The sequence below is a fragment of the Sorex fumeus genome, unplaced genomic scaffold, assembly GCF_029834395.1.
Source record: "Sorex fumeus unplaced genomic scaffold, SorFum_2.1 ptg000047l, whole genome shotgun sequence".
Taxonomy (NCBI): Eukaryota; Metazoa; Chordata; class Mammalia; order Eulipotyphla; family Soricidae; genus Sorex; species Sorex fumeus.
In genome coordinates, this window is record NW_026606104.1 from 3,750,148 (window position 1) to 3,776,906 (window position 26,759).

The following is a 26,759-nucleotide window of genomic DNA, read 5'->3' on the forward strand; positions in this document are numbered from 1 at the left end:
AGGAGAAGGCGACTGGGGCAACACCCTTTCCCCTCCGGACAGACATGATGGCCTGGATTAACGCATAGTCCGTTCACTTTTCTGCTCCAAGCTGCTGGTTTCTGCATTAAGTCCTTGTGCTTCTGGGGCTGTGGCCGTGCTGGAGAGCCGCTCGCGGGGGGCAACTGGTGACCTCGGTAGGGCGTGAAGGATGGACCGGAACGCCCCCCTTCCCATGAGGTTTTACCAACTCCATATTTAAAGATCCACACCCTGGGACTGGAGCAATAGCACAGCGGGTAGGGCATTTGCCTTGCACGCAGCTGACCCGGGTTCAATTCCTAGCATCCCATACAGTCCCCCAAGCACTGCCAGGAGTAATTCCTGACTGCAGAGCCAGGAGTAACCCCTGAGAATTGCTGGGTGTGATCCAAAAAGCAAAGTAAATAAATAAATAAATAGATAAATAGCACATCGGTAGGGAGTTTGCCTTACAAGCGGCCAACATGGCCGACCCGAGTTCGATTCCTCCGCCCCTCTCGGAGAGCCCGGCAAGCTACCGAGAGTATTCAACATGCCAAACACAGTAACAACAAAGTCTCCAATGGAGATGTTACTGGGCCCGCTCGAGCAAATCGATGATCAACGGGAGGGCCTTTACCTTTACCACCCAAGACTAGAGAGATGAACCGATTCCAGGGATTCAGGCACTTACCTTGAATGTGGCTGACCCCTGTTTAATCCCACATACCCCTGGTCCATCAGCAATGCCGAACACAGAACCAGCAGTAGCTGCCAGCACTCCCAGTCCCACACCCCCTACACAGAGAATGAAACTGGCTATCTCAGGGGTATTTATAGCAGTGAAGTTCACACACTAACAGTAAAACCGTATATTCACCCTTATCCTTTCCTTCGGAATTCACAGCATACTCTGATGCTATATGAGTTATCTTCTTGACTCTTTTATGACAAATGGATATTGTTTTTGCTGTTGTTTTGTTTTAGGGTCACACCCAGTGCTGTCTAGGGGATACTCCTGGCTTTGCACTCAGCAATCACTCCTGGGGCCAAAGTGATAATCAGTGGGGAGGGTGTTTGCCTTGCATCCAGGTTTGATTCCCAGTATCCTATATGGTTCCCAGGCAGCACAAGGAGTAATTCCTGAGTGCAGAGTCAGGAGTGACCTCTGAGCATTGCTGGATGTGACCCGAAAAGCAAAAAACAAAAACAAAAAAAAACTCCCAAAAGGAATCACTCCTGGAAGTGCTGGGGGGGGGGGGTGGCATATGGAGTGTTGGGGATCGATCCAGGGTTGTCACATGCCAGCAAGTGCCCTGCCTGCTCTCAACTGGACATTGTTGAAGATGATGCATTGCCTTCATTTTCCTTTCTTCTCATTCTCTGTCAAGTGTCGATGCTGCCCAGATAAAAAATCTTAGAAAGGTAGCTCTGATTAGAATGTGAGGAAAGGGGCCAGAGTGATAGTACAGCAGGGAGGGTGTTTGCCTTGCACGAAGTCCACCCAGTTCAATTCCTGGCATTCCATATGGTCCCCCGAGCAATGCCCCAGTAATTCCTGAATGCAGATCCAGGAGGAACCCCTGAGCATCACCAGGTGTGACCCAAAAAGCCAAAAAAAGAAAAAAGATGTGAGGAAAGATGTAGGAATGCAAATTAGCATAGAGGACATGAAGATAGTACAGCAGATAGGGCATTTGCTTTGCAGACAGCTCAACCCTGGCACCACATAGTGTTTTGGGAGGCCCTCCAGGTGTGAGCCCGAGTGCACAGTTAAATGTAGCCCCACTCCTCCAAACACTTAACATAATCCTTTTTTTTTCTTTTTTGAAAACAGTTTAGTAGGGGCTGCTGGAGCGATAGTACAGCTGGTAGGGTGTTTGACTTGAATGTGGCTGACCCGGGTTTGATCCCCGGCATCCCATATGGTCCCCCAAGCATTGCCAGGAGTAACTCCTGAGTGCAGAGCCAGGAGTAACCCCTGAGCATCACTGGGTGAACCCAACCAAAAAGGAAAAAAAAAAAAAGTAGTCCTTTGGTTAATGAATTTTTCTCAGAGTATTGTTTTCCTAATCCATTAACTGTAGGTGATAAGTAGCATAACTTGGGGAATTGTTGCAAGCAAATTGAACAATAACCCTAATGAGCACTATTTGTGGGGCTGGAGATAGTACAGGGGTTAAGATACTGCCCTTACAAAAGGTCAACCCTAGGTTGATACCTGGTACCACAAATGGGTCTCTAACAAACAAGAGCCAAGAATGACGCTCAAAAACCAAAAACAGGGCTGGAGAGATAACACAGCATGCAGTAGATCCTGGTTTAATCCTCAGCACCGTATAAGATCCCTCGAGCTCTGCCAAGGGTGATATATGAGCACAAAATAAGGTGGAAGCCCCAAAACCCACCGGATATGGCCCCCAAACAAAAGTTCCATTTACATAGTGTTTCTAATTTGTGAGGGCTGGAGCTATAGCACAGCGGTAGGGCATTTGCCTTGCACGCAGCCAGCATGGCTGATTTGAGTTCGATTCCTCCGCCCCTCTCGGAGAGCCCGGCAAGCTACCGAGAGTATTCGATATGCCAGACACAGTAACAACAAAGTCTCCAATGGAGACGTTACTGGGCCCGCTCAAGCAAATCGATGATCAACGGGAGGGCCTTTACTTTACTTTTTACTTTCTAATTTGTGAAGGAGGGGGAGACACCTAAGGATACTCATGGCCTATTCTAGTACCCCCACCTCCTTTTTTTTGTTTTTGGGCCACATCTGGTGGTGCTCAGGGCTTACTCCGGGCTCTGTGCTCAGAGATCACTCCTGGTAGGCCTGGGGGGGGGCCCACATGTGTGCCGGGGACTGAACCTGGGTCAGCTGTGTGCAAGGCGAACACTCTACCTGCTGTACTATCACTCTGGTTCTGTCCCCTTTTTTTTTTTTTTTTTTGCTTTTTGGGTCACACCCAGCGATGCTCAGGGGTTATTCCTGGCTCTCTGCACTCAGGAATTATTCCTGGTGGTGCTTGGGGGACCATATGGGATGCTGGGGATTGAACCCAGGTCGGCCGCGTGCAAGGCAAACGCCCTACCCGCTGCGCTATCACTCCGGCCCCTCCTGTCCCATTTTTTTGGTTTTATTTTGAAATGCCAAATGGAACTCAGGGCCTCACGTGTGCAAGGCATGTGCTCTTCCTCTGAGCCACCTCCTGCCCCTGTATGTGTCTGAGGTCAGCATTTTTGGAAAGGATTGGGAGGAGATTAAATTGGACAACAGTTAACCTAGTTTTTGTTGTTCTTCCTCTTTCACTTTCTTCTTTTTATTGGGGGGCGGGGAAGACACACCTAGCTGTGCTCTGAGTTTACTCCAGGCTTTATGCTCAGAGATCACTCCTGGTGGGGATGCTCAGGGATCACTCCTGGAGGGGCAGACCCAATGTGGTGCCAGGGATCAACCTTGGGTAGGCTGCAGACAAGGAAAATACCTTCTCTGCTGTACTATTCCTTGGTTCTGTCTCTTCTCTTTTCTGTGGTGCTAAGGAAATCCAGGGAATTTCTCTCTTTCCCTGTTTCCTCTCTTTCCACCCAGCTCAAAGGTCTGGGGTAAATGCTCTGTGCTTGGGAATCCCAGTTAGCCCCCAGCACTGCTTGGTTCCCTCCAAACATGGGAAAAGCCAAGTGTTGACCATGATATGGTCACATGGCAGGCACCCCACTGCTCAAATTACTATTATTTTTATTATTATCATTATTATTTGCTTTTTGGGTCACACCTGGTGATGCACAGGGATTACTCCTGGCTTTGCACTCAATTACTCCTGGCGGTGCTCAGGGGACCATCAGGGATGCTGGGAATCTAATCTAATCTGGGTCTGCTGTGTGCAAGGCAAACAAACACCCTACCCGCTGTGCTATCGCTCCAGCCCCTACTATTATTTAAAATTTTTTTTGGTGAAAAATAAACTGAAATAAAAATTGTAATTTTAATAACTCTCCCTGGTGTTTTTCTCAACACTTTCACTTAGGCTCCTACAAAGTATAGCATGAAATTTAATTTTCTGTGTGGGGTGATCCCGTCTCCTTTGTGCAAAATTCTACTTCACAGAGCAGGGAGAAAGGGCTGCAAAGTTTAGGAAGAGAACTCCCAGAACTATCACCAACTGGGAGCTCTTTGGCACTATTGCGGCAACATGGGAAGATGCCATCGACTGGTTATGCGATCGACTGGTTAAGCACCTCCATGATTGTATGAGGAATGCTGAAAGATAGCCACAATAAGATGCCTGTCTTCAAACACTCTTGAGCTCATTTGCCAATGTGGCTTGGCGCAAACTTCAGGTAACTGCAAGTGAACATCCGAGCTCGCAAAGCAGTGCAGAGAAGCGATAAAGGAAGACCTCAAAGAGAGCTGGTAGATGCCGCAGAAGCTGGGAAAAGCATTCGCAATGCCCGCTTGTCCTTCACCAACTACAAGACCAAGATGACTGCCCTCCCACGTCCTGATGGATCTATCACATCTTCCAGAACGGCAATGGAGATTATCCATGACTTCCACTCGGATCTCTTCGATAGCCATGTCCACCTGCCCACATACCAAAGTCCGCAGGATGGATATGTTGTTCCCAACTTTCTCCCTTCCAAAATCCGACATGCCATTTCGTCGGTAAAGAAGCGAACAGCACCTGGCCCAGACAAGGTCAGACTCGAACACCTGAAGAACTTGCCGTCAGTACTCATCAAAACACTGGCTCGGCTCTTCACACGCTACCTGACTGAATGCAAGGTTCCGTCCAATGGAAAACCAGCAGGAATGTACTACTGTACAAGAAGGGGAACATCCATGACATTGGCAACTACCGCTCAATCTGCCTATTGTCTGTCGTCTACAAGCTGTTCACTTGAGTCATCCTGAATAGGACTGGCAGAACACTAGATGAAGGACAACCATGCGAGCAAGCTGGGTTCCACAAAGGATTCAGCACAATCGACCATATCCACATGATAATCTCTGGTTCCGGGCACATCTCTTTGATTTCACTGTTATTTCTGCATTAACATATGCCTCAGAGACCTAGGCCCTACAAACAGGATGAGAACGCTATTCGGGTTTCCCAAAGAGGAATCGAAAGAGCTATGCTTGGAGTATCACGCTTCACTCAAATGAGAGAAAGAATTCGGAGTTCCAACCTCTGTCGACGATCAAGAATCAGGGATGTTGTCTCGTTTGCCAAGGCATCGAAAATCAGATGGGCTGGACACGTAATGAGATTTGGAGACGACCGCTGGACTAGAGCCATTACCAACTGGATTCCACGGGACATCAAAAGATCGTGTGGCCGCCCACCTTTGAGATGGTCAGACTTTTTCATCAAGACCCTGAACGATCAGTTTGAGGCTGTCCATGTTCCTAGGACTAGCAGACACCATTGGGCTACTCTAGCACGTGGCAGGGACAAATGGAGAGTCGCCCGCTCGAGCAAATTGATGAGTAACGGGATGTCAAGTGATCAAGTAATCAAGCGGGGTGATCCCAGTGCCCAGGGCTCCTTTTCTGTGATACTGTGCCAGCCAGGCCTGTGGTAAGGTGTGCGATGTGCAGCTCAAGGCTTCCAAAGCTGGGGTCCCCAGGGTCTTCCAGTGGGGCTTGGGGCTTCCAGGTCACACCTGGTTATGCTTAGGAGGCTGTGTGGTGCCCTAACTCCCTACACCATTCTTGACCTACTTCTATTTTTAGAATGGTTTAGAGAACTCCTAAGGGTGACTGGCTTGATAAAAAGTTCATATAAAGTTGCCTGGGCTGGACTGATAGTACAGCAGGTAGGGTCCTTGCCGTGTACACGACCAATCTGGGTCCATCCCTGGCACCCCATATAGTCCCCCTGAGCACCGCCAAGGGTGAGTCCTGAGGACATAGCAGAAATAAGCTCTGAGCACTGGCGGGATGACCATACAAACAAAAATGGAAACAAACAAAAATAAAAAAGCAGAAGAAAAATTAAGGGGCCCCTGGCAATAACACAACAGATAGGATATTTGCCTTGACCATGGCTGACCTGGGTCTGATCCTCCGCATCCCCTAGCACCACTAGGAATAATTTCTGTGCATTGCCAGGTATGGCCCCCAAACACCAGCTCCCCCTCCCCCCAAAAAGAAAAAAGGTAAAAGAAAAAAGATAAAAGGAAGGAAAATAAAAAACAAGGGTCCGGTGAACCGTGAGATGATCCCTGAGGACATAGCAGGGTCCTCTAGGACATAGCTGAGCCCATCTCCATCTGCCCACTGGCATGGGCCCTGGGCTGACGCTGGAGCACCAGTGTCTTGGGGCAACTGCCATGCAGGCAAGAGTCTCGGGTTCAGCTTCAAAGTTCCTCATGCTCTGAGCACCGATTTGAAGCTCTGCAGCTTGTTTCTGATCACCACAGTCCGGGGTGTGTGAGAAGCATAAAGTGTGGTGCAGAATCACCGGCGCTCCCCCAGCGCTGCATCTAGAAAGCGGAGCCAGCGCCACTTGGGGTCTGTAACCTCGCGGGACTGAGGGGACAGGCGGGAGAAGAAAGCGGGTAAGGCCCACCGTGAGACCGCACGGTCCCCCTTTACCACTAGGAGCAGCCCAGCACTCCCCACCCTGTAAATATGGTTAAGGCGCAGGCACGCGGTGAGATTCCTAAAAGCTGCAGGTGCAGCGTCGCAGCCTGACGGATGACGCCCCTTCCGCAGCCAGCGGGACTGCAGCTCCACAGCATCACCAAGGAGCGACAGGGGTGCGGACCGCATAGAGGGGGGAAAAAAAAAGAAAACTAAGTAAAACCAAGACGGAGACAGAAGGCCGAGCCGCCTCGAAGGCACGCTCACGCGACGTGGCGACACATCTGTAGCCGCGTGCGGGACCTCCTGCAAATGGCAGCTTCCCTTTGTGCCTTCGCGCACAGACACCCCCAGACGACCTTCCCAACATGGCGGGGAACGGCACTTCTACGTCACTTCCGGCAGCGCGTCGAATATAAGCGGCAGGATTTCCGCTTTCGATCCTTTCCGGCGGTGACGGCCTCCCCACGAGAACATGCCTGTGAGTGCGCGCTCTCGGGCTGGGGGCGCCGTCGCCCGGGGGCCCGCACCCTCCTCGCCGCGGCGCCGGGCTCCCCTCGAGGGGGGGCCGCTTTGATTCCCCCCATCCCCCCGCCTCCCCCACGGGCGGCACGGAGGCCGCGACGGCCACGCGCGAACGGGAGCGGAGCGGGGACAAGATGGCGGCGGTGCCGCGCAGGCGCGGGGGGCGTGGGGTAGGGGGGGTCTCAGCATCTCAGCGCCCTTGTGTGCCCCGCAGCTCGCCAAGGACCTCCTTCACCCCTCGCCGGAGGAGGAGAAGCGGAAGCACAAGAAGAAGCGGCTGGTGCAGAGCCCCAACTCCTACTTCATGGACGTCAAGTGCCCAGGTGAGTGGCCCGGGTGCAGGGCAGCGGCTGCCCAGCTGGGCTCGGGCTCCGGGGCCCCCGGTCTGAGCCGTAGCCAGCCTTTGCCACTGCCTTGGGCGGACTCGAGAAAAACGGACTGTTTCTCGTTTACAGGATGCTATAAGATCACCACCGTCTTCAGCCACGCACAGACCGTGGTGTTGTGTGTCGGCTGCTCCACTGTCCTCTGCCAGCCTACAGGAGGGAAAGCCAGGCTTACAGAAGGTCAGTGGGCTCGCGGACCTTACCGTCCCGTCTCCAAATAAGAGTGCGCAGAGGGAACCCCTGTGATGTAAATAAAGGGTCAGGCTGTTTGGGTGAAGAGGTTGGATTTATTAGTTCTCCCGAGGTGTGCCTCGAAACAGTCCAGTTTGTAATTTCAAAGTCCTGGTCACAGCTGGGGTGGCTGTGATGGTGACTCTCCTAGACAGGTGAAGAAACACAAAGATGCAGGCTTATTTCTTTGTGGGGAACCTGAGCGGTTCCAGCAAATGAGCTGCTGTCAACTAACCTCTGAAATGTCTCCTTGCAGGATGCTCCTTCAGACGGAAGCAGCACTAAAAGCTCCCTGAATCGGATGAACGGGAAACCATCCCAATAAACACATTTTGGATATATCCTGTTTATTGTCTTGTTTTACGGCTAGGAAGTTCCTGCCTCCAGTATTAAGGGGCAACCAGAAGAGTGGACTGCTAGTGTCACTCGGGGCAAGTAAGTGGCCAAGTACTTGAGCACATTTGAGACATTTATCCACCTCTACTCATTGAATAGTCTTCATTGCTTCGTAAAGGTCTGGACTGCAGTGTAAGTGGGATATTTAGCAGTTTTGTATCTTAGAATTAACTGAACGCTTAAAACACAGGATCACATCAGTTTAATGCAAACAATTAAATGTCCTTTACTTGAAGTTCAAAGCTTATTTGGAGGCTTACTGTTACAGAGTTTACCGAAGGAGGCCAGGTCTTTATCCGAGAGGAGGTCTTAGTGTCTTACACTCCATAGCCAGTGTTGTAGTCGACCTCCTGGGGTTTGTGGGTTCACAAAGGGCTGGGGAGAAGGTGTGGAGGTAAAAGAGCCTAGAAGTGTAAGCGGAAGGGGAGTGAAAGGTCAATAAGTTTTTGGGTTTGGTGTCAGGGATTGAACTCGGAATTATACATGCAAATCAGACTTTGACTACTGAGCTCCATCACTGACATTATCTGAGCTTTTGAAAGAGAAAAGGTTGTAACTGTTTACCTCTCTGTGGTGGCCCTTGAGTTGGGACATAGACAACTGGAGATGTTTGTATCTTGTTGAGGAGAGCATTATATGCTGCAAAAAATAAGGGAGAATTTACCGAAGAGATTATTTTCTTACAGGAGACAAAGTTAATGCTAATGTTAGGTTTCAGTATCAGGAAAAGTGATGCTTTGGGTTATTCTGTTACAGTTACAAACAGGCTTTTAAGTATTTCAAATTCTGGCCAAAAGAAATTAACTATAGATAACAGGGTGTGGTTACTGAGTGGTCTGTTTGTCACAGCATTTAGATGGCTAGGGAAGTTAAGTCAGTTTCAATTGTCACAAATTAGATGTGATAAATGGCTAATTTTCATCCTCATTTAGTTTGTGAAATAAAATGAAGGCAGTTTGCAAGTCAAAAGCCCATGGAGCTGAATATCCTTACCTAGAAAGAGGAAAGCTGTTGATGCCAGCACCGCAAAGAGGGTAAAGAGGAGGACCTGGTAAGAACCCATGAACTTCTGGAGGACACCTGACTCTTCACACTGATCTGTACCTTGGCCAGAATGAAAGAATGTTTATATCCAGGACATAGTTATATTTAAATAAACTTGTGCGACCAGGTCAGACAAATGCCTGTCAGTCATTCAAATTCCAGCTCTTTAGGGTAATAATGCCTTTTCTTGATAAGCAAAGGGGATAAATTCTGCTTGTGGTTTTTCCTATTTCCAAAGCAAAACACCACCAATTCTTGTCTGTATCTGCTATTTAAAAATGACTCTTGCTTCCTTCACCAATTTATAACTTTCTGTGGGCCACCAGTGACCTCTTAAAATGCTTTTTTCAAGACATCATTTCATTAGGGCACATTCTCAGAAACTCAAATTAACTTGCTTTTCATTGTTTTTGACATTGTCTTTGTTTAAATTCTTAGTGTCTGGGGCCTGAGAGCCCAATGGGCCAAGTTCTTGCTCTGCATGTAGGTGGCATTGTGATTTTTTTCTCCTGAGCACTTCTGGGTGACCTCAGAAGCAAAAACTCAACCTGTAGTGGTTAGGGTAGTGTTTTGTGTACAAGAGCCCTGAAATCCCCTAGTGTGGGATTTTTACTGGGTGTGGCCCCAAAATAGTTGGTGGTTTTGTTTTGGGACCACACCCTAAAGTTCTGGCACCATGGGATGTTGGGGAATCCCAGTGGAATGTTGTCTTGACCCAACAAAAATTCTCAGTGATGGGAAAGTTAACTTTTTCTTTTGGCGATGCACAGGGGTTACTCCTGGCGGTGCTCAGGGGACCATATGGGATGCTGGGACTCGAAAATGCCCTACCCACTGTGCTGTCTCTGCAGCCCCCAGGAAATTTAGCTTTTCTTGACCCACCTAAACTTGATTTCTAGCTCTGAATCAGTTTTTGTCATGGCAACTCTTGTGGAACCTATAGGTCTCATCTGATAATTTTCCATTTCCTTCTCACCCAGTGTCCTCAACCTTTTTTTTTGAGGGGGGGTCATACCCAGAGATGCTCAGGGATTACTCCTGGCTTGGGACCATACCGGATGCTAGGTGTTGAACCCTGCTTCGCTGTGTGCAAGGCAAATGCCCTATCTATTGTACTATCGCTCCCAGCCCTCAACCATTGTTTTTAAATACAAAAAGCAAAATATAAAGTAGGAATAAAACAAGTTATGAGCAGTCATACATGTTACACTGTTAGTGAAGCACTGTAGCACTGTCCTCCCGTTCATTGATTTGCTTGAGTGGGCACCAGTAACATCTCCATTGTGAGACTTGTTACTGCTTTTGGCATATTGAATACGCCACGGGGAGTTTGCCAAGCTCTGCCGTGTAGGCGGGATATTCTTGCCGGGCTCTCTGAGAGGGGCGGAGGAATCAAACCCGGGTTGACCGCGAGCAAGGCAAATGCCCTACCCGTTGTGCTATGCCTCCAGTCCAACTGTTATGTGGAAGTTAACCAAAACAGTCTATTTATTAAAATCACAGCAAAATTTTACAAGCCTAATTTGTGGGCTGGAGAAATTCAGGAGGTGAGATGCCTTGCATATGACCAAAGCCGATCCTGGGTCCTTCCCTGATGCTGCCTAGCCCTTTGGCTGTTGCCAGGATCAGTCCTGTGCCCTGACCCAGGAATAATCCCTGAGAACAGTCCAACCTCCCCTCCCAAAGTGACTAGTAGTGTTTTACTTCAGCAACAGTAAAGGAAAAAAATCAAGTTGTAATTGTAATTTTGAAATGAAATGTTTTTGAGATCTGACAATTTGAAAATATCTGGATTTTGTTTTGCTGATGATAACTATGTTTATAATGAAGATATTAGCTTTCAGTAAACTAAATAAGCTGAAGGAGTATTTTCCCATTCAAGGGCATGGAAACATTGAATTCTGTCCATCGGCCCAAACTGATCTTGGGTTGGAGAAACAGTATAACAGGTAGGGCACTTGCCTTATAGTCAACCAGGTTTGATCGCCAGCTTTTTGTATGGTCCTCTGGGGACAGCCAGGAGTAACCCCAGAGTACTGCTGTGCTGGGTGTGGTCTGAGCTTGGGAGACCATATGGGGTGCTGTGGATTGAACTGGGTTGACTGCATGTCAGGCAAGTGCCTGTTGACTGCACTACTACTGTTCTGGGCCCTTTCAACTTACTAAAAGGGAGAAATACAGTTATGAGAATACATATAAATGCTTTGTATTTTTGGTAACCATATGCAAATATACATAAAACACAACCCCTGTTTTTTATTATAAAAACAAAATAATTTTGAAGCCACAGCAAGTTGACCTGTGGTAATTTCATATTTTCCAAAGAGCATTTTTAGCCTTCAATGAAAAACAAAAACCTAAGGCTGGGGAGAGAGAACTCAAAGGGGTTGACTATTAAGGTCCCTTCTATGGGGGAATAAATTCCATTAGGAGCTAGGAGCTTTACCATTTGCAATGATTTAAGAGAAATAATGGCTTTCCTAACACCATTTCGTGAATCTTTCCCCTTCCACTCAAACTTGGCATAATTTTTAACCTGGGTAATGGTAGGAATAATTGGGATTTGAGGGGACTGGAGAGATAGTACAGCCGTTAGGGCACTTGCACTTGCCAACCTGGGCTTGATCCCTGCCTGGCATCCTAGAATAAATCCTAACTAAGCACTGCTGGGTGTGGTCCAGACCCAACTCCCCTGCCCCAGAATTAAATACATAAAAGAACAGGTCCCAGTGCTTACCAGCGCCAGGCACGTTCATCACCACTCTCACTTGCACAGCCTCACTTTGGCTTGTGAGCACACTGGAAACGTTGATAAAAACCGGGGACTGCATGTGCTGCAGGGAGGTGAGGTTGACCACCCGCACGGTGTAGACGGCCAGGCTCGGCATGAGAGACAGGTACCTGCGGCCAGAGACTACTAGGACAGGATTGTTGGGGAAGACCTGGGAGAAGAGACGAAGCAGCACTTAGGGGCTGGAGCCATAGTACAGTAGGGAGGGCTAACTTTGCACACAGCTGGCCTGGGCTTGAGCCCCAGCCCCTATATGGTCCCTCAAGCCCCACCAGGACTGATTCCTGAGTGCAAGCCAGGAGTAACCCCTGGGCACTGCTGGGTGTGGTCCAATTCTAGCTTTGCTACCCTGAAAAGGCACTTGTTTGAAAGAATCATTCCCCCCAACCTCGCTTTTTTTTTCATTTTTGGGTCACACTCAGCAGTGTTCAGGGATCACTCCTGGAGGACTCGGGACCATACGGGATGTTGGAGATCAATCCCAGGTTGGACACCTGCCAGGCAAGTGCCCAACCTGCTGTACTATCTTTCTGGCCCCTAAAGATTGAAGATAGGGGCTGGAGCGAATAGCACAGCGGATAGGGCGTTTGCCTTGCACGCAGCCAACATGGCCAACCCAGGTTCGATTCTCAGCATCCCATATGGTCCCCAGAGCACTGCCAGGAATAATTCCTGAGTGCATGAGCCAGGAGTAACCCCTGAGCATCGCCAGGTGTGACCCAAAAGCAGAAAAAAAAAAAGATTGAAGATAGCACTGGTATTACCTTTTAGATTGGACAACACATTTTTTGTTTCGGTGCTCAAGGATCACTCTGGGCAATGCTTGGGGAACCGTATGAGATGGTGGGGATCAGATGTGGGCTGGCTGCAGGTAAGGCAAGTGCCCTACCTGCTGTACTCTCACCCTGGCCCCCATGACCTAGGTTTTGGACTCTGGGAATCCCATATGGGCTGGAACAATAGCACAGCGGTAGGGCGTTTGTCTTGCACGCAGCCAACATGGCCAACCCGAGTTCGATTCCTCCGCCCCTCTCCGAGAGCCCGGTAAGCTACCGAGCTCTCGCCCGCACGGCAGAGCCTGGCAAGCTCCCCGTGACGTATTCGATATGCCAAACACAGTAACAACAAAGTCTCCAGTGGAGACGTTACTGGGCTGGCTCGAGCAAATCGATGAACAACGGGAGGACAGTGACAGTGACAGTGAATCCCCTATGGTATTAGGATTGGTGACAGATTTTCTTTCTTTGGTTTACTTCCTGTGGTGGGATGAAGAGATGGTTTAGAGGACTGGAGCACACACTTGATATGTGGGAGCCTTGAATTCAGTTCCTGGTGAGTGATGCCCTGAGCATTGCCTGGGAGCAACAGCTGAGCTTTGAACTGTGAGAGACTCCCCCCATGATCCTGCCTCCCCAAGCACCACTAGATATGGTAAAAAACATTTTCCCTATGGTAAATTTTAGCCAGTCACTGAGTAACTTTCATTACCCTGGGCTGGGAATAAAAAAACTTTTTAACCCCATCTGCGGTTTTGTGTTTTGAGTCCTTAACATACCTCTAGTGTCTCTAGAACTCTGTCCACTCCCAGTATTCTTATCTCCCCGATATCTTGTTTGTAGCCAAGAATCAATTCTGACTGGTTGAGGTAAAAAGCTGGGGTGAAAGGAATGAGTATTCTCTGCATTCCACTCTTACTCCGCTCACTGACCAGGGTAGCCCACCCATAGACTGAGGTGTCAGCCATACTGAGGGCCTGGAGCAGCTCTGCTGACTGGGGTCGAGCCTTGATTAGGCAGACATACACCCCTAAAGAAAAGAAGAAAAACAGCAACTTTCAGAAGCTCTATTGGACCTACTAAATTAAAATCAGGAGAAATGGTGATAAGTAAATTTTTTTTTTCTTTTTGGGTCACACTCGTTTATGCTCAGGGGTTACTCCTGGTTCTGCACTCAGGAATCACTCCTGGCAGTGCTCAGGGGACCATATAGGATGCTGGGAATCGAACCTGGGTCAGCCACGTGCAAGGCAAATGCCCTACCCGCTGTGCTATATCTCCAGCCCCCCCTTTTTTTTTGATAAGCAAATTTTTGAAAAGTGAACTCAGTTTTTAATTTTCATTAGTTTGCTATGGCCACAAGGATGAGGATATCAAAGGAAATGAACCAATAACTAGGGCCTGGAGAGCTAGGATGGTGGTTAAGGTCTTTGCCTTGCACGTTGCCATCTGGGTTTTGATCCCTGATAATGGGACCCCAGAACCTCCAGGAACAGTCCCTGAGTAGTGTGAAGAGTAAGCCCCAAGCACAACGTGGAATGGCCCAAAATCAAAGAGCCCACAACTGAAGCTGTACTTCATGCCATTATCTGCAAATCACCATCCTAGGGATTATTAAAAGAGTCCAGACCAAGGAATATACAAGGAGAATCAAGAGTTGATCTGGAAAAGGTTTGTGAAAGAAAGGCAAGCTTAGGCTGGTTTAATCCCATTTATCTCAAATCCCCTCTCAATAAAGGTAAAAGGTAAAGGCCCTCCCGTTCGTCGATTTGCTCGAGTGGGACCAGTAACGTCTCCATTGGAGACTTTGTTGTTACTGTGTTTGGCATATCGAATACGTCACGGGAAGCTTGCCGGGCTCTGCCGTGCGGGTGAGATACTCTCGGTAGCTTGCGGGGCTCTCCTAGAGGGGCGGAGGAATCGAACTCGGGTTGGCCATGTTGGGGGCTGGAGCGATAGCACAGCGGTAGGGCGTTTGCCTTGCATGCAGCCAAAATGGCCGACCCGAGTTCGATTCCTCCGCCCCTCTCGGAGAGCCCGGCAAGCTACCGAGAGTATCTCGCCCGCACGGCAGAGCCTGGCAAGCTCCCCGTGACATATTCGATATGCCAGACACAGTAACAACAAAGTCTCCGATGGAGACGTTTCTGGGTCCGCTCGAGCAAATCGATGATCAACGGGAGGGCCCCTCTCAATAGTTGGCCAGTGGTGTTCTGGTTATCCTAGCTGTCTTGAAAGCCTTTTCTTCATTCCTATGCCCTACCATTCTTCAGATCTCACAGACTTATCCTCTCTGTTGAGACCTGCCTCATCTGTTAGTATTTTATTTTGTTCTGGTCTAGAGTAGAACTTTCATTTTGTTCAGGTTTTTGTTTTGTTTTGGGGCCTATCTCCAGCAGTGCTCAGGGACCACTCCTGGCAATGCTTGGAGGATTGAATGTGGAGCTGGGGTGGAGCCTGAGTTAGCTATGTGCATGGCAAGTCTCTTACGCACCGTACCATCTCACTGCCCCTTGACTTTTCAGTGTGCATTGAGGAACCTTTCATTGACGCCATTCAGTCATGCAACCAAGACAAAACTTAGATGCTAGGGACTAGGGGACTGGAGCAATAGTCCCAGCAGGTAGGGCATTTGCCTTGCATGTTGCTGATAAGGGTTTGATTACCGGCATCCCATGAGCTCCCCTGAGCCCACCAGGAGTAATTTTTTGAGCACAGAGCCAGGAGTAACTCTTGAGCATCACTGGGTGTGGCCTCACAAGACAAAAAGCAGCTAGGGTCTAGACTTCAACATTTTTATACCTGGAGATGCATGAAAACAGAAATATTACATGGAGAACTGTTCTTCAGTAGGAAAGTTGGCACTGGAGCAGAGGTGAGGGGGGATAGGTTAGGGAAGGGAACACTGGGACAATGGGGGAGGGGGAAGTGCCTGCCACAGAGGCAGGCTGGTAGGTAGGGAAACTGGGGACACTGGTGGAGAGTAGTGGGCACTGCTGAAGGGATGGGAGTTGGAACAATATAAGTCTGAAACTCAGTCACAAATATCTTTGTAATTTAATGGTAATTCAATTTCAAAAAAAAGGAAAAAAAATATGAAGGACAAAGGCATAATTTTTTGGGGGGGGTTAGGCATAACATTTAAAAACTACACTGGTACTTCATATGCTTTTATATTTATTTCTCTCCTCCTCTTTTGCTGATGCTCTGATGCCTGGAGATCCCTCACACTCTGCTTGGCCACAGGGCTGAGGCCCTCGCATATGTGCTGGCCAGAGGTCGCCTTCTGAGGCATACATGTCACGGTTGTGGTGCTCACCAACAGCTGCATTTCCTGGTCACTTACACTCCCCCCCTATATTTTTGGGCCCTGCTTTGTGCTTGGGGGCTACTCCTGGCTCTGAGTTGGGGGTTGCTTCTGGAAGTGCTCTGGGGACTCTGGTGTAGAGTATTGAACCTGAGCCTCCCCATGCAAAGCCTGTGCTCTAGCTCATTGCACTCACCCTCCAGTCCATATATTTCTTTTGTTTTTGTTTTTGTTTTTCTGCCACATCTGGCAGTGGTACTCAGGTCTTACTCCTGGCTCGCTCTGTGCTCAGGCATCACTCCTGGTGGGACTTGGGGGACCATGTGTGGTACTGGGGATCAGACCCTGGTCAGCTTAACTAGCATCAGTAACTTTTTCAAAGGCCAGCAGGAAGTGTCTGCAGGTCAGTCTTGGTCCACCAACAGTTGGAAACCAGTGGTCCAGGTCCAGAGGAATAGCACAGAGGCTCTGAGCATCTGCCTTGTAAGCCATGATCACATCCGTGGGGTCCCAAATTTCCTTGCACGACTCTGGCACGCTGATCTGATCTGATTCCCAATACCACCACAGATTATTGGCTGCATTCCACAAGAGGTCTGTAAACACCATAGAATGGATGTGTTGTGGGGCTTGAGTGATTGTACAGCAGGTAGCTTTATTCCCCAGCACCCCAGATGGTCCCTCAAACCCCATTAGGAGTAATCTCTAAGTAGAAAGTCAGGAGTAAGCCCTGAGCATAACTGGGTGTGGCAAAACAAAACAACACAAAACATAAAACCAGAAATGGGTGTGTTTTCCTGTGAGCCCCACAGCCGGAAGTGAAACTTCTGGCAAACACATGTGTGAGTACTGCCATGTCACAGCCATCACTGACTTCTCATGCTTTTTTTTTGTTTTGTTTTTTGGGTCACACCCGGCGATGCACAGGGGTTACTCCTGCCTCATGCATTCAGGAATTACTCCTGTCGGTACTTGGGGGACCATATGGGATGCTGGGAATCAAACCCGGGTTGGCTGCGTGCAAGGCAAACACCCTACCCGCTGTGCTGTCACTTCAGCCCGCAACTTTCATCTTAGTTTTGAAAGCTTCTCCCGATCTCTATAACAGCATTGTTTTTTCTTGTTTTATTTTGTTTTTGGGGCCAGACCCACCCAGTGATGCTCAGGGCTTACTCCTGGCTCAGTGTTCAGGCATCGCTCCTGGCAGTGCTTGGGGTACCTGGCAGTAGCAAGGGATTGAACCCAGGTAGGTCACATGCAAGGCAAGTGCCCTGCCCACTGTACTATCTCTCCAGCCCCTGTATCAGCATTCTTCAGCCACTGCTAAAGTCAGTCCACACACTGCTACCTGTGTGTAGGTATAGGAAAGCTGAAAACCAACGGCTGCCGCCTTGGTGAGAACTGCTGGTTCTGAGGCTGGAGCTACAGTACAGTGGGTAGGATATTTGCCTTGCACATGAAAGCCCTGGTTCAATCCCTGGCATCCTATATGGTCCCCTGAGCACTGCAAGGAGTGATTCTGAGTGTAGAGTCAGGAGTGACCCCTGAGCACTGCCGGGTGGGGCCCAAAACCTGCCCCCCCCACCGCAGAAAAAAGAACTGCTAGTTCTAAGCACTGCAGATGTTGGAAGGCCAAAGAACACAGCTTTATGCTGCTTGTCCTTCAGTGAATGTCCTGTTACCTTCACATCCTTTCTCATCCTTCTCAAGTTCATTTTATTTCCTCTGTAAAAATTTTGACTTTAACCCTCAGATTTGAAGTGAGCACTCCTTTCTTCTACTGTAGTGTCCCATGTACATCTTTATTCTCTATCTTATGCAGTATCACTTCCCTTGTATCACCTGTCATCCTGTAGCTCTTCGATTTGCTTGAGCGGGCACCAGTAACATCTCCATTTGTCCCTGCCGCGTGCTAGTGTACCCCAATGGCGTCTGCTCACTCCAGGAACATGAACAGCATCAAACTGTTCGTTCAGGGTCTTTACGAAGAAGTCTGACCATCTCGTAGGTGGGTGGCCAGGCGTTCTTTTGATGCCCTGTGGAATCCAGTCGGTAACGGTTCTAGTCCAGCAGTCATCTCCAAATCGCATTATGTGTCTGGCCCATCTGAATTTCAGTACCTTGGCAAACGAGGCAGCATCCCTGATCTTTGATCATCGATGGAGGTTGGAACTCTGGATTCACTCTCTCACTTGAAGCATGATACTCCAAGCACAGCTCTTTCAATTCTTCTTTGGGATACCCAAATAGCGTTCTCATCCTGTTTTCGTAGGGCCCAGGTCTCTGAGGTGTATGTTAGTGTAGGAAGAATAGTGGAGTTGAAAAGATGTACCCAGAGCCGGAGGTTCTTTGTCCTCTTTTTTTTTTTTTTTTTTTTTTTTTTGCTTTTTGGGTCACACCCGGCTTCGCACTCAGGAATTACTCCTGACAGTGCTCAGGGGACCATATTGGATGCTGGGAATCGAACCTGGGTCGACTGCGTGCGAGGCAAATGCCCTACCCGCTGTACAATCACTCCAGCCCTCTTCATCCTCTTAACAACTTCTTCAATGCTCTTGAAGACATTCCGCGCCGCTCTCTTCCTCCTGCTCAGTTCTGGCGCCAAGTAGTTTGTCATGTTGAGATCTCGACCCAGATACACATAACTGCTGCATTTCAAGATGTTTGTTCAGTTGAGATCGAATGGAACGTCAGGAACTAAACTTGTGCAGTACTAAGAAGCATTAAAGACTTTTTTTTATTGTCCTGTCTCCAATGTCTGTACTGGTTGCAGCTATTGCATTTGGTACTCTATGTTTGCTAACCTCTGGAAACTAAGAGGCCTTGGAGAGAAGCTCTCAGATGTAGTGCCATCATGATTGACATGGATCCTCTCATTTTAGATCAGCTGATTTAGTCTTATCAACATTCTATCTATTCACCAACATTCTATCTATTCATATTTTCCACTTGTTATTTTGAACAGTGTACTTATTGCTGGGGGTAAAAAACACACAAACAACAACAGGAGGAGGACCTGAGAGAGAGACTTGCGGTCAACCCTGACACCATGTATAGTGCCCTGAGTCCTGCCAGGAGTGATCCCTGAGCACAGAGGCAGGAGTAAGCCCTGAGCACTGCAGGGTGTGGCTCAAAAATATAATCAAAACAAAATAAGATGAATGAGCCATAATTCAAGCCCTCACAAAGATAATGGGAATGAACAAAGAAAACAGTGAATTACTAAAATTACAGACTGCAAGAAAGCATGTCCTAAGGGCCAGAGAAACAATAGAGAGAGTGAGAAGCTTGTAGCAGCCTGCTGACCTGGCTCAAGCCCCTGGACCATATGCAGTCCCTTTAAGCTCTGCCAGGGGTCACTTTTGGGCACAGAGAAAGGGAAAGTCCCTGAGCACCACTAGATGTGACCCAACCCCTTCCACCACAAAGGAAAGAATTAAATGAGAAAAAAGTCTTGAATTTTTTTTGAAAGTAGTGGGGGAAAAAAAGGTTGAGAAAGATTTTATAGTTATACAGCAGATGAAGCCAGATACTATAAATGTAATTCAAGAAGAGAATGACAATAGTACAAATATGAATGCAGGTGCTGAAGAGTGCGTATAGCAGGTAAGGCGCCTTGCATATGACTGACCTGGGTTTGAGCCCCAGCACAGCATATGGTCCTCCAAACCCTGCCAGGAGTGATCTCAGTGCAGGGCCAGGAGGAAGTCCTGAACACTGCCAGGTGCACTGTCCCCCAAACAAACAAAATCCCAAATAAAGCAAAACCCAAACATGAATACAAAGGGGAGGCCAGATTCATCTAGTGGAACTCACCTTTTTCCATGCTGAAATCTGAACGGACATGGAAGATTTTACTTGCTGGAATGTCTAGCAAAGTGTTACTAAATTGTACGTGACATAGCATGAGCGTCTCTGGAAGAAGTAGTGTGGTAATGGCTGAGGCTTGACTTGGGGTACAGGATCCTAATAAGCAGAAAATAATTACCTTGTTATATCACTGTCACTGTCACTGTCCTCCCGTTGTTCATCGATTTGCTCGAGCGGGCCCAGTAACGTCTCCATTGGAGACTTTGTTGTTACTGTGTTTGGCATATCGAATACGTCACGGGGAGCTTGCCAGGCTCTGCCCTGCGGGCGAGATACTCTCGGTAGCTTGCGGGGCTCTCCGAGAGGGGCGGAGGAATCGAACTCGGGTCGGCCATGTTGGCTGCTTGCAAGGCAAACGCCCTACCCGCTGTGCTGTTGCTCCAGCCCACCTTGTTATATAAATTTCTAAAAAGAGTGACTCTGACGGGAAGCATTTAGTATTAAATAACAAAAAGGATCAGTTCTCTGATTTACCCAGCTCTGTTGGTTTTGCTGGGATTAAGATAAAAGAATTTAAATCTGATCACCCTTGCCTCTGCTAGCCTTTAAATAACTATCGCAGGATTTCCATTATCGACATCATTGTTGGTGTCCTCTTTCAAAGCTTTTTGGAATTCATCAATGGGGAAAAGATAGATGGTAGAGAAATAGTTCAACTATTAGAAATTTGAAAAAGACTATACTGGGGCTGGAGCAGTAGCAGAGTGGGTAGGGCATTGGCTTCGCATGTGACCAATCTGGGTTTGATTCCTGGCACCCCATATGGTCCCCTGAGCCCTGCCAGGAGTGATCCTTGAGCACAGAGCCAGCAGTAAGCTTGGGACACTGCTTAGTGTGACCTAAATATAAAACCAAAATCGAACAAAAAAGAAACAAAACACTACAGTTGGGAGGTGGCTAGAAAGGTTTGTTTTCTGTTAGTATTGTGATTCAGGTCAAAGATCTTGAGAATGTCATTAGATGGGGTAACTTAAACAGTAACCACATACCCCACCCAAAAATTAGTGCTATGGTTTGGTCACCTGCCCCTAGAATATATAGCAAACAGATGAACCAGGTTCCATCCCGGCACCACATATGGTTCCCTGAGTGACCCCTGAGTCCAGACCCAGGAGGATCCCTGAGCATCACGGAGGGTGACCCCACTGAAAACAAAAACAAAATGAAATAAATGAAAGATTGTTTTTTTTTAATGTTCCTGTATAGTGCAAAGTAAAGATTTGTATTAGAGAAACAGAATTAGTAAACAAAATTAAACTACTCTGAAGATTAGCCAACTGTTTAAAAGTGTGCTATATGAGGGGCTGGAAGATAGCACAGCGGGTCGGGTGTTTGCTTTGCACGCAGCCAACATGGCCAACCTGAGTTCAATTCCTCTGCCCCTCTTGGAGAGCCCGCCAAGCTACCGACAGTATCTCGCCCACACAGCAAAGCCTGGAAGGGCTTGACGTATTTGATGTGCCAAACACAGTAACAAGTCTCACAATGTTACTGGGCCCGCTCGAGAAATCGATGAACAATGGGAGGATAGTGACAGTGACAGTTTCTTCACTGTCACTGTCCTCCCATTGTTCATCGATTTGCTCGAGCGGGCCCAGTAACGTCTCCATTGGAGACTTTGTTGTTACTGTGTTTGGCATATCGAATACGTCACGGGGAGCTTGCCAGGCTCTTGCTGTGCGGGCGAGATACTCTCGGTAGCTTGCTGGGCTCTCCGAGAGGGGCGGAGGAATCGAACCCGGGTCGGCCATGTTGGCTGCGTGCAAGGCAAACGCCCTACCGCTGTGCTATCACTCCAGCCCAACAGTTTCTTATTGGAGACAATGGTGGAGGGAAGGTATAATGATGGTGGGATTGGCATTGGAATATTAAATGTACGTTACATATCATCATGAATAACTTTGTATACCACAGTGCTTATATAAAGTGTAAGGGGAAAATTGGAAAAAATAAATTAAAAGATTTTTTCCTGTAGGTTATCTTGAAATAGCCACATTTGAAAATGGCTGGCCTAGGCTCTCTCCTGATATCAGGAAGGATTATAAATAGAAAGACATTAGGCCACACCTATTTCAAAACATGAATTCAGTTATAATTTGAGGTTTCATGGCTCTCAACTATTTATTTGTTTAGGTAATAAAAATTTGGACCAAAAGGAAACTTTGATTACTATTAATCCCAAAAGGTAAGTGATTGAGGGACAATAAGTTTACTCAGACTTAGAGATTCCTGACCTTTAAGATTGACACCATTTCTGCCCGTGGTGATGAAGAGCTTGAACACAGTTGAATTGGGGGTATTGGTGAGATGAGTCTTGAGGTCATAACTGAGTGTCAATCTTGCTGATGCACCGACCACTACCTGTCAGCAAATCAGAGGAGAGTCTGCGCCTGGAAGCGTGAGAGCCTCTTCCTTTTCACTCATGACTTCAAATATATCTATTTCATGCAAAGGCAAACTGCCCTCCTAGTGATCCCAGTATCACATCTGTTCACTTTATGAAAGAAAATGACATTTCTTTTTCTTGATGACATTTCTTTCTCTAAATGGAGGTCTTTGTCTACTATTTGGCTCTTGTTTGTTTTTGGGCCATGTCCAACAATTCTCAGGGCTTTCTCCTCAGCTCAGGGATCACTTCTGGCAGTGCTTGAGAGACCAGTGAGGTTCTGGAGATTAAATCCAGGTCAGCCACATGCAAAGTAAGGGACTTACCCACTGTATTATTTCTCTGGTCATACAATTTCACACATACAAGAAACATTTTAAATTTATTAAATTGTATTTTAAAATGTATTTTAAACAGTATATTTAAATTTTTTATATTTAAAATGTTTTCCTGGGGGCCGGAGTGATAGTATATAGTACGTTTGCCTTGCACGTGGCCGACCTGGGTTTGATCCCTGGCATCCCATATTGTTCCCCAAGCACCGCCAGGAGTAATTCCTGAGTGCAAAGCCAGGAGTAACTGCTGAGCACCCCTGGGTGTGACCCAAAAAGCAAAAAAAAAAAAATTTTTTTTTCCCTATAATTTTGGTTTTTGGGCCACAGCTGGCTATGCTCAGGGCTTACTCCTGGCTCTGTACTTAGGAATCACTTCTGGTGGGCTTGAGGGACCATATGGGGTTTCAGACCCTGGACCTGGGTTGGCCACATGCCAGTAATGTCTCTACTGGCTGTATATCACTCAGACCCATTATTCTAAAGGCTTTTAATATCTCTGGAGTCAGAGAGAACTCAGCATGCTGAGCACACAGCTTTGCATGCAGGAGACCCAGATTCAGTCCTCAACACTCTGGTCTTCAGAGTTATGAAGTACTGCAGGGTGTGGGTCCCATCCCCCAGCACTGCCAGGAGTAACCCTCAAGAAAAGCACTGGGAATAACTCCTGAACATTGCTAGATATGGCCCCCCAACACATTTTTTATAGTTAGATTTGTATTTATTTTATAAACATACATATCAATTAAGAATTATAGGCAACAAAAAATGAGAATTGGTCTTTAGTAGGAAGCATATCACTGCAAGGGGACCTGGGGGGAATAATATGGATAGGGGACATATGGACACTTGGAAAATGGTGGAGGGAAGTGGACACTCTGGTGGATGGTGTGGTGTTAGAATATTTTATGCATGAAACCCTGCCATTATTAATAATGCAAATCAGTGTTTATTTTCATTTATTTAGTTTTTAATTTTAATTTAATTTTTTTTGCTTTTCGGGTCACACCTCGCGATATATAGGGGTTACTTCTGGCTCTGCACTCAGGAATTACTCCTAGCGGTGCTCGGGGGTCCATATGGGATGCTGGGAATCAAACCAGGGTCGGTGGCGTGCAAGGCAAACGCCCTACATGCTGTGCTATAGCTCCAGCCCACAAAATAAAATATATATCCTTTAATAAAATCTTTTTACTACAGAAACAACAACAACAAAATCCAAGTATCTTCAACGTTAGTGTCATAGATTTACCTCTCGATATGTTTTCACCACTCCTGGGATGTCATGAAAGATTGTTGCTGTCCCTGGTCTCCTAGCAACTCCGACTCCAGTGACAGTGTCAGTCTGAAGAATATTGTCAGCAGAAATCATCCACATTCCGGGTTCACCTACGATGAGATGAAATAAGAGATACACTTGGCTATAACTGATATGCTAATGATCACCATCACTTCATTCAAACTCCAAATCAATAGGCCATGAAGGAATGCACAAGCAACACACTCAGTTTTGCAGGTAACTTTGTTTTAGAATTCTAGGGAATTTCTTCATCTATTTACCATATATCATGCTAGCAAAAAAAAAAAAAAGGAGCTACTTAGTTGGAGAATATCAAAATTCTTAAATGGATTACAATTTTATTTTTTCAGTTTAGACCCTGTTAAGGATGAATCTGCTTTTTTTTTTTTTTTTTTTTTTTTTTTTTGCTTTTCTGGATCACACCCAGCAATGCACAGGGGTTACTCCTGGCTCTGCACTCAGGAATCACCCTTGGCGGTGCTCAGGGGACCATATGGGATGCTGGGAATCGAACCTGGGTCGGCTGCATGCAAGGCAAACGACCTACCAGCTGTGCTATCTCTACAGCCCCAGGATGAATCTGCTTTAAACTATTGATTGATACCAACAGAAAGAATGCAAGAGAAGAGATTCGTTTACGTTGACTTAAATTTCAAAGTAGCAAAGAAATGCCAGATCCTACCATATAGTTTTTTTGCTTCTTTATTCAAAGATGTACGGATTTGGAATGCTAAACAAACAAACCAAGAAAACACCCCAAATGATAGACAGACAAGAGTGAAAAACAAAAACTGCTTCAGGGCCAGAGCTATAGTATAGTGGGTAGGGTGTTTGCCTTGCACTTATCTGACTCCGGTTCAATCCCAGACATCCTATATCGTCCCCCAAAGCACTGCCAGGAGTGATTCCTAAGCGCAGAGCCAGGAGTAACCTCTGAGCATTGCTGGGTGTGGCCCCACCCCCCAACAAAAAGCAAAAAAAAAAATATCCTAGACAAGAGTGAGAGAGCTGGGGGGAATATGTTCTGCAGGCATCAGGGCTTCTGTTATGCCAGTGATATGAGTGATGGGTATAGGCATATACCAAAACATAGATCCAATCCAACAAAACTGGAAACATGAGACCTAAGCATCAACCACTGAAACTTTGTAATGTACCTGTGAAGTTGACGGTCATGGGGGTGGAGTAGAGGTTGGGGTGGGGAAGGAATCTGGGAACAATGGTGGAGGGAAGTTGACACTGGTGGAAGAATTGGTGTTGAATTTTTGTGTGCCTAAAACTCAACTATCAATAACTTTGTAAATCATGACTCTTTAATAAAAGGCCAACCATCGTGGGGTGTGACTGTGATTGTCCATTGCCCTGAACCATATATCAGTAGTAGTTGCTAGCAAGTCAGTGGTTATAGGATTGGTGGATTTGATTAAGGCTGAATAAAGCTCTTTTGTATTAACTATGAAAAATATAGTTACTGCTAAGAGGTCTAAAATTACTTTCCTTTACTCAACATGTGTATCCATTGTTCCCAGAGGAAGTTATAGAATAAAAGCCTCATATCCCCCAGTCAATCATACTCAGTTGGATTATTCAGACTCACATATCCAGGCAATGTATAGTACTTTTTGATGATGTTGCTTTTTTATGCCACATGTTCAGGGATCACTCCTGGCACTCTGCTCTGGCACCACTCCTGGCAGGGCTTAGGGGATCATGGGGTGCCAGAGACCAGACCCAGGTCAGCTGTGCACAAGGCAAGTGCTTTAACAGCTGTGCTATCTCACTTGGCTCATGCACTCAGGAATTACTCCTGGCAGTTCAGGGGAGACTGTATGGGATGCTGGGAATTGAACCCGGGTCAGCCGCGTGCAAAGCAAACACCCTACCCATTGTGCTATAGCTCCAGCCCCAAAGACTGATTTTCTTTTAACTCAGAAATATTTCTTAAAATAGCTTTGCTGGTCAAAAGTATAGTTTAGTCCAGTACAAGGCCCAAAACCTTATTATAGTGATCATATATTTAGGAGTTATACTTTAAATCGAACTCGGGTCGGCCATGTTGGCTGCGTGCAAGGCAAACGCCCTACCCGCTGTGCTATCATGGCCGACCCGAGTTCGATTCCTCCGCCCCTCTCGGAGAGCCCGGCAAGCTACCGAGAGTATCTCGCCTGCACGGCAGAGCCTGGCAAGCTCCCCGTGATGTATTCGATATGCCAGACACAGTAACAACAAAGTCTCCAATGGAGACGTTACTGGGCCCACTCGAGCAAATCAATGATCAACGGGAGGGCCTTTACCTTACCTTTGGGGCTGGAGCAATAGCACAGCGGGTAGGGCGTTCGCCTTACAAGCGGCCCACATGGCCGACCCGAGTTCGATTCCTCCGCCCCTCTCGGAGAGCCCGGCAAGCTACCGAGAGTATTCGATATGCCAGACACAGTAACAACAAAGTCTCCAATGGAGACGTTACTGGGCCCGCTCGAGCAAATCGACGATCAACGGGAGGGCCTTTACTCGAGCAAATACTTTAAATGTTCCTCATGAAGTAGGATATATACAAGTGGTTCTCAAAAACTAAAGCTGCTTAATGCCCCTTCTTTTCTTTTATTTCATCCTCTCCTGTTCTTCACCTTAGCAGTACTGTCCTCCAGAAGCTGGGAATGAGGGAATAAGCATGGTTTTCTAGGCACTTTCTCGTGTGTGTGTATGTGTGTGTGTGTGTGTGTGTGTGTGTGTGTGTTCAATAGGCCCTTAATAAATGTTACTGGATGATCTGAAATTGTTTGCTGTAGGCAGAAATGGGTATTAAACTGTAAATTGTATTTTTTTAATTACCTG

At 47.2% G+C, this 26,759-nt stretch overlaps 2 protein-coding genes across 2 annotated transcripts in view; one reads left to right on the forward strand and one right to left on the reverse strand.

The window, feature by feature from the left end:
• The first annotated feature begins 6,928 nt into the window (after window positions 1–6,928).
• On the forward strand, window positions 6,929–8,061 carry RPS27 (ribosomal protein S27). Its single transcript, XM_056123019.1, has 4 exons — window positions 6,929–7,061; window positions 7,320–7,428; window positions 7,561–7,671; window positions 7,979–8,061. Exons 1-4 carry the CDS (start codon window positions 7,056–7,058, stop codon window positions 8,005–8,007), a joined length of 255 nt encoding a protein of 84 aa, XP_055978994.1. The 5' UTR covers window positions 6,929–7,055; the 3' UTR covers window positions 8,008–8,061.
• Window positions 8,062–8,427: 366 nt separating this feature from the next.
• The window catches only part of NUP210L (nucleoporin 210 like), a 100,177-nt gene continuing 81,845 nt past the window's right edge, over window positions 8,428–26,759 (reverse strand). Inside the window, exons 33-40 of the mRNA XM_056122801.1 lie at window positions 23,877–24,013; window positions 22,141–22,267; window positions 19,853–20,002; window positions 13,509–13,759; window positions 11,900–12,104; window positions 9,112–9,216; window positions 8,683–8,757; window positions 8,428–8,522 (exon numbers count right to left, since the gene is read on the reverse strand). Coding sequence (XP_055978776.1) covers window positions 8,428–8,522; window positions 8,683–8,757; window positions 9,112–9,216; window positions 11,900–12,104; window positions 13,509–13,759; window positions 19,853–20,002; window positions 22,141–22,267; window positions 23,877–24,013 — 1,145 coding nt within the window. The remainder of the gene's footprint in view (window positions 8,523–8,682; window positions 8,758–9,111; window positions 9,217–11,899; window positions 12,105–13,508; window positions 13,760–19,852; window positions 20,003–22,140; window positions 22,268–23,876; window positions 24,014–26,759) is intronic.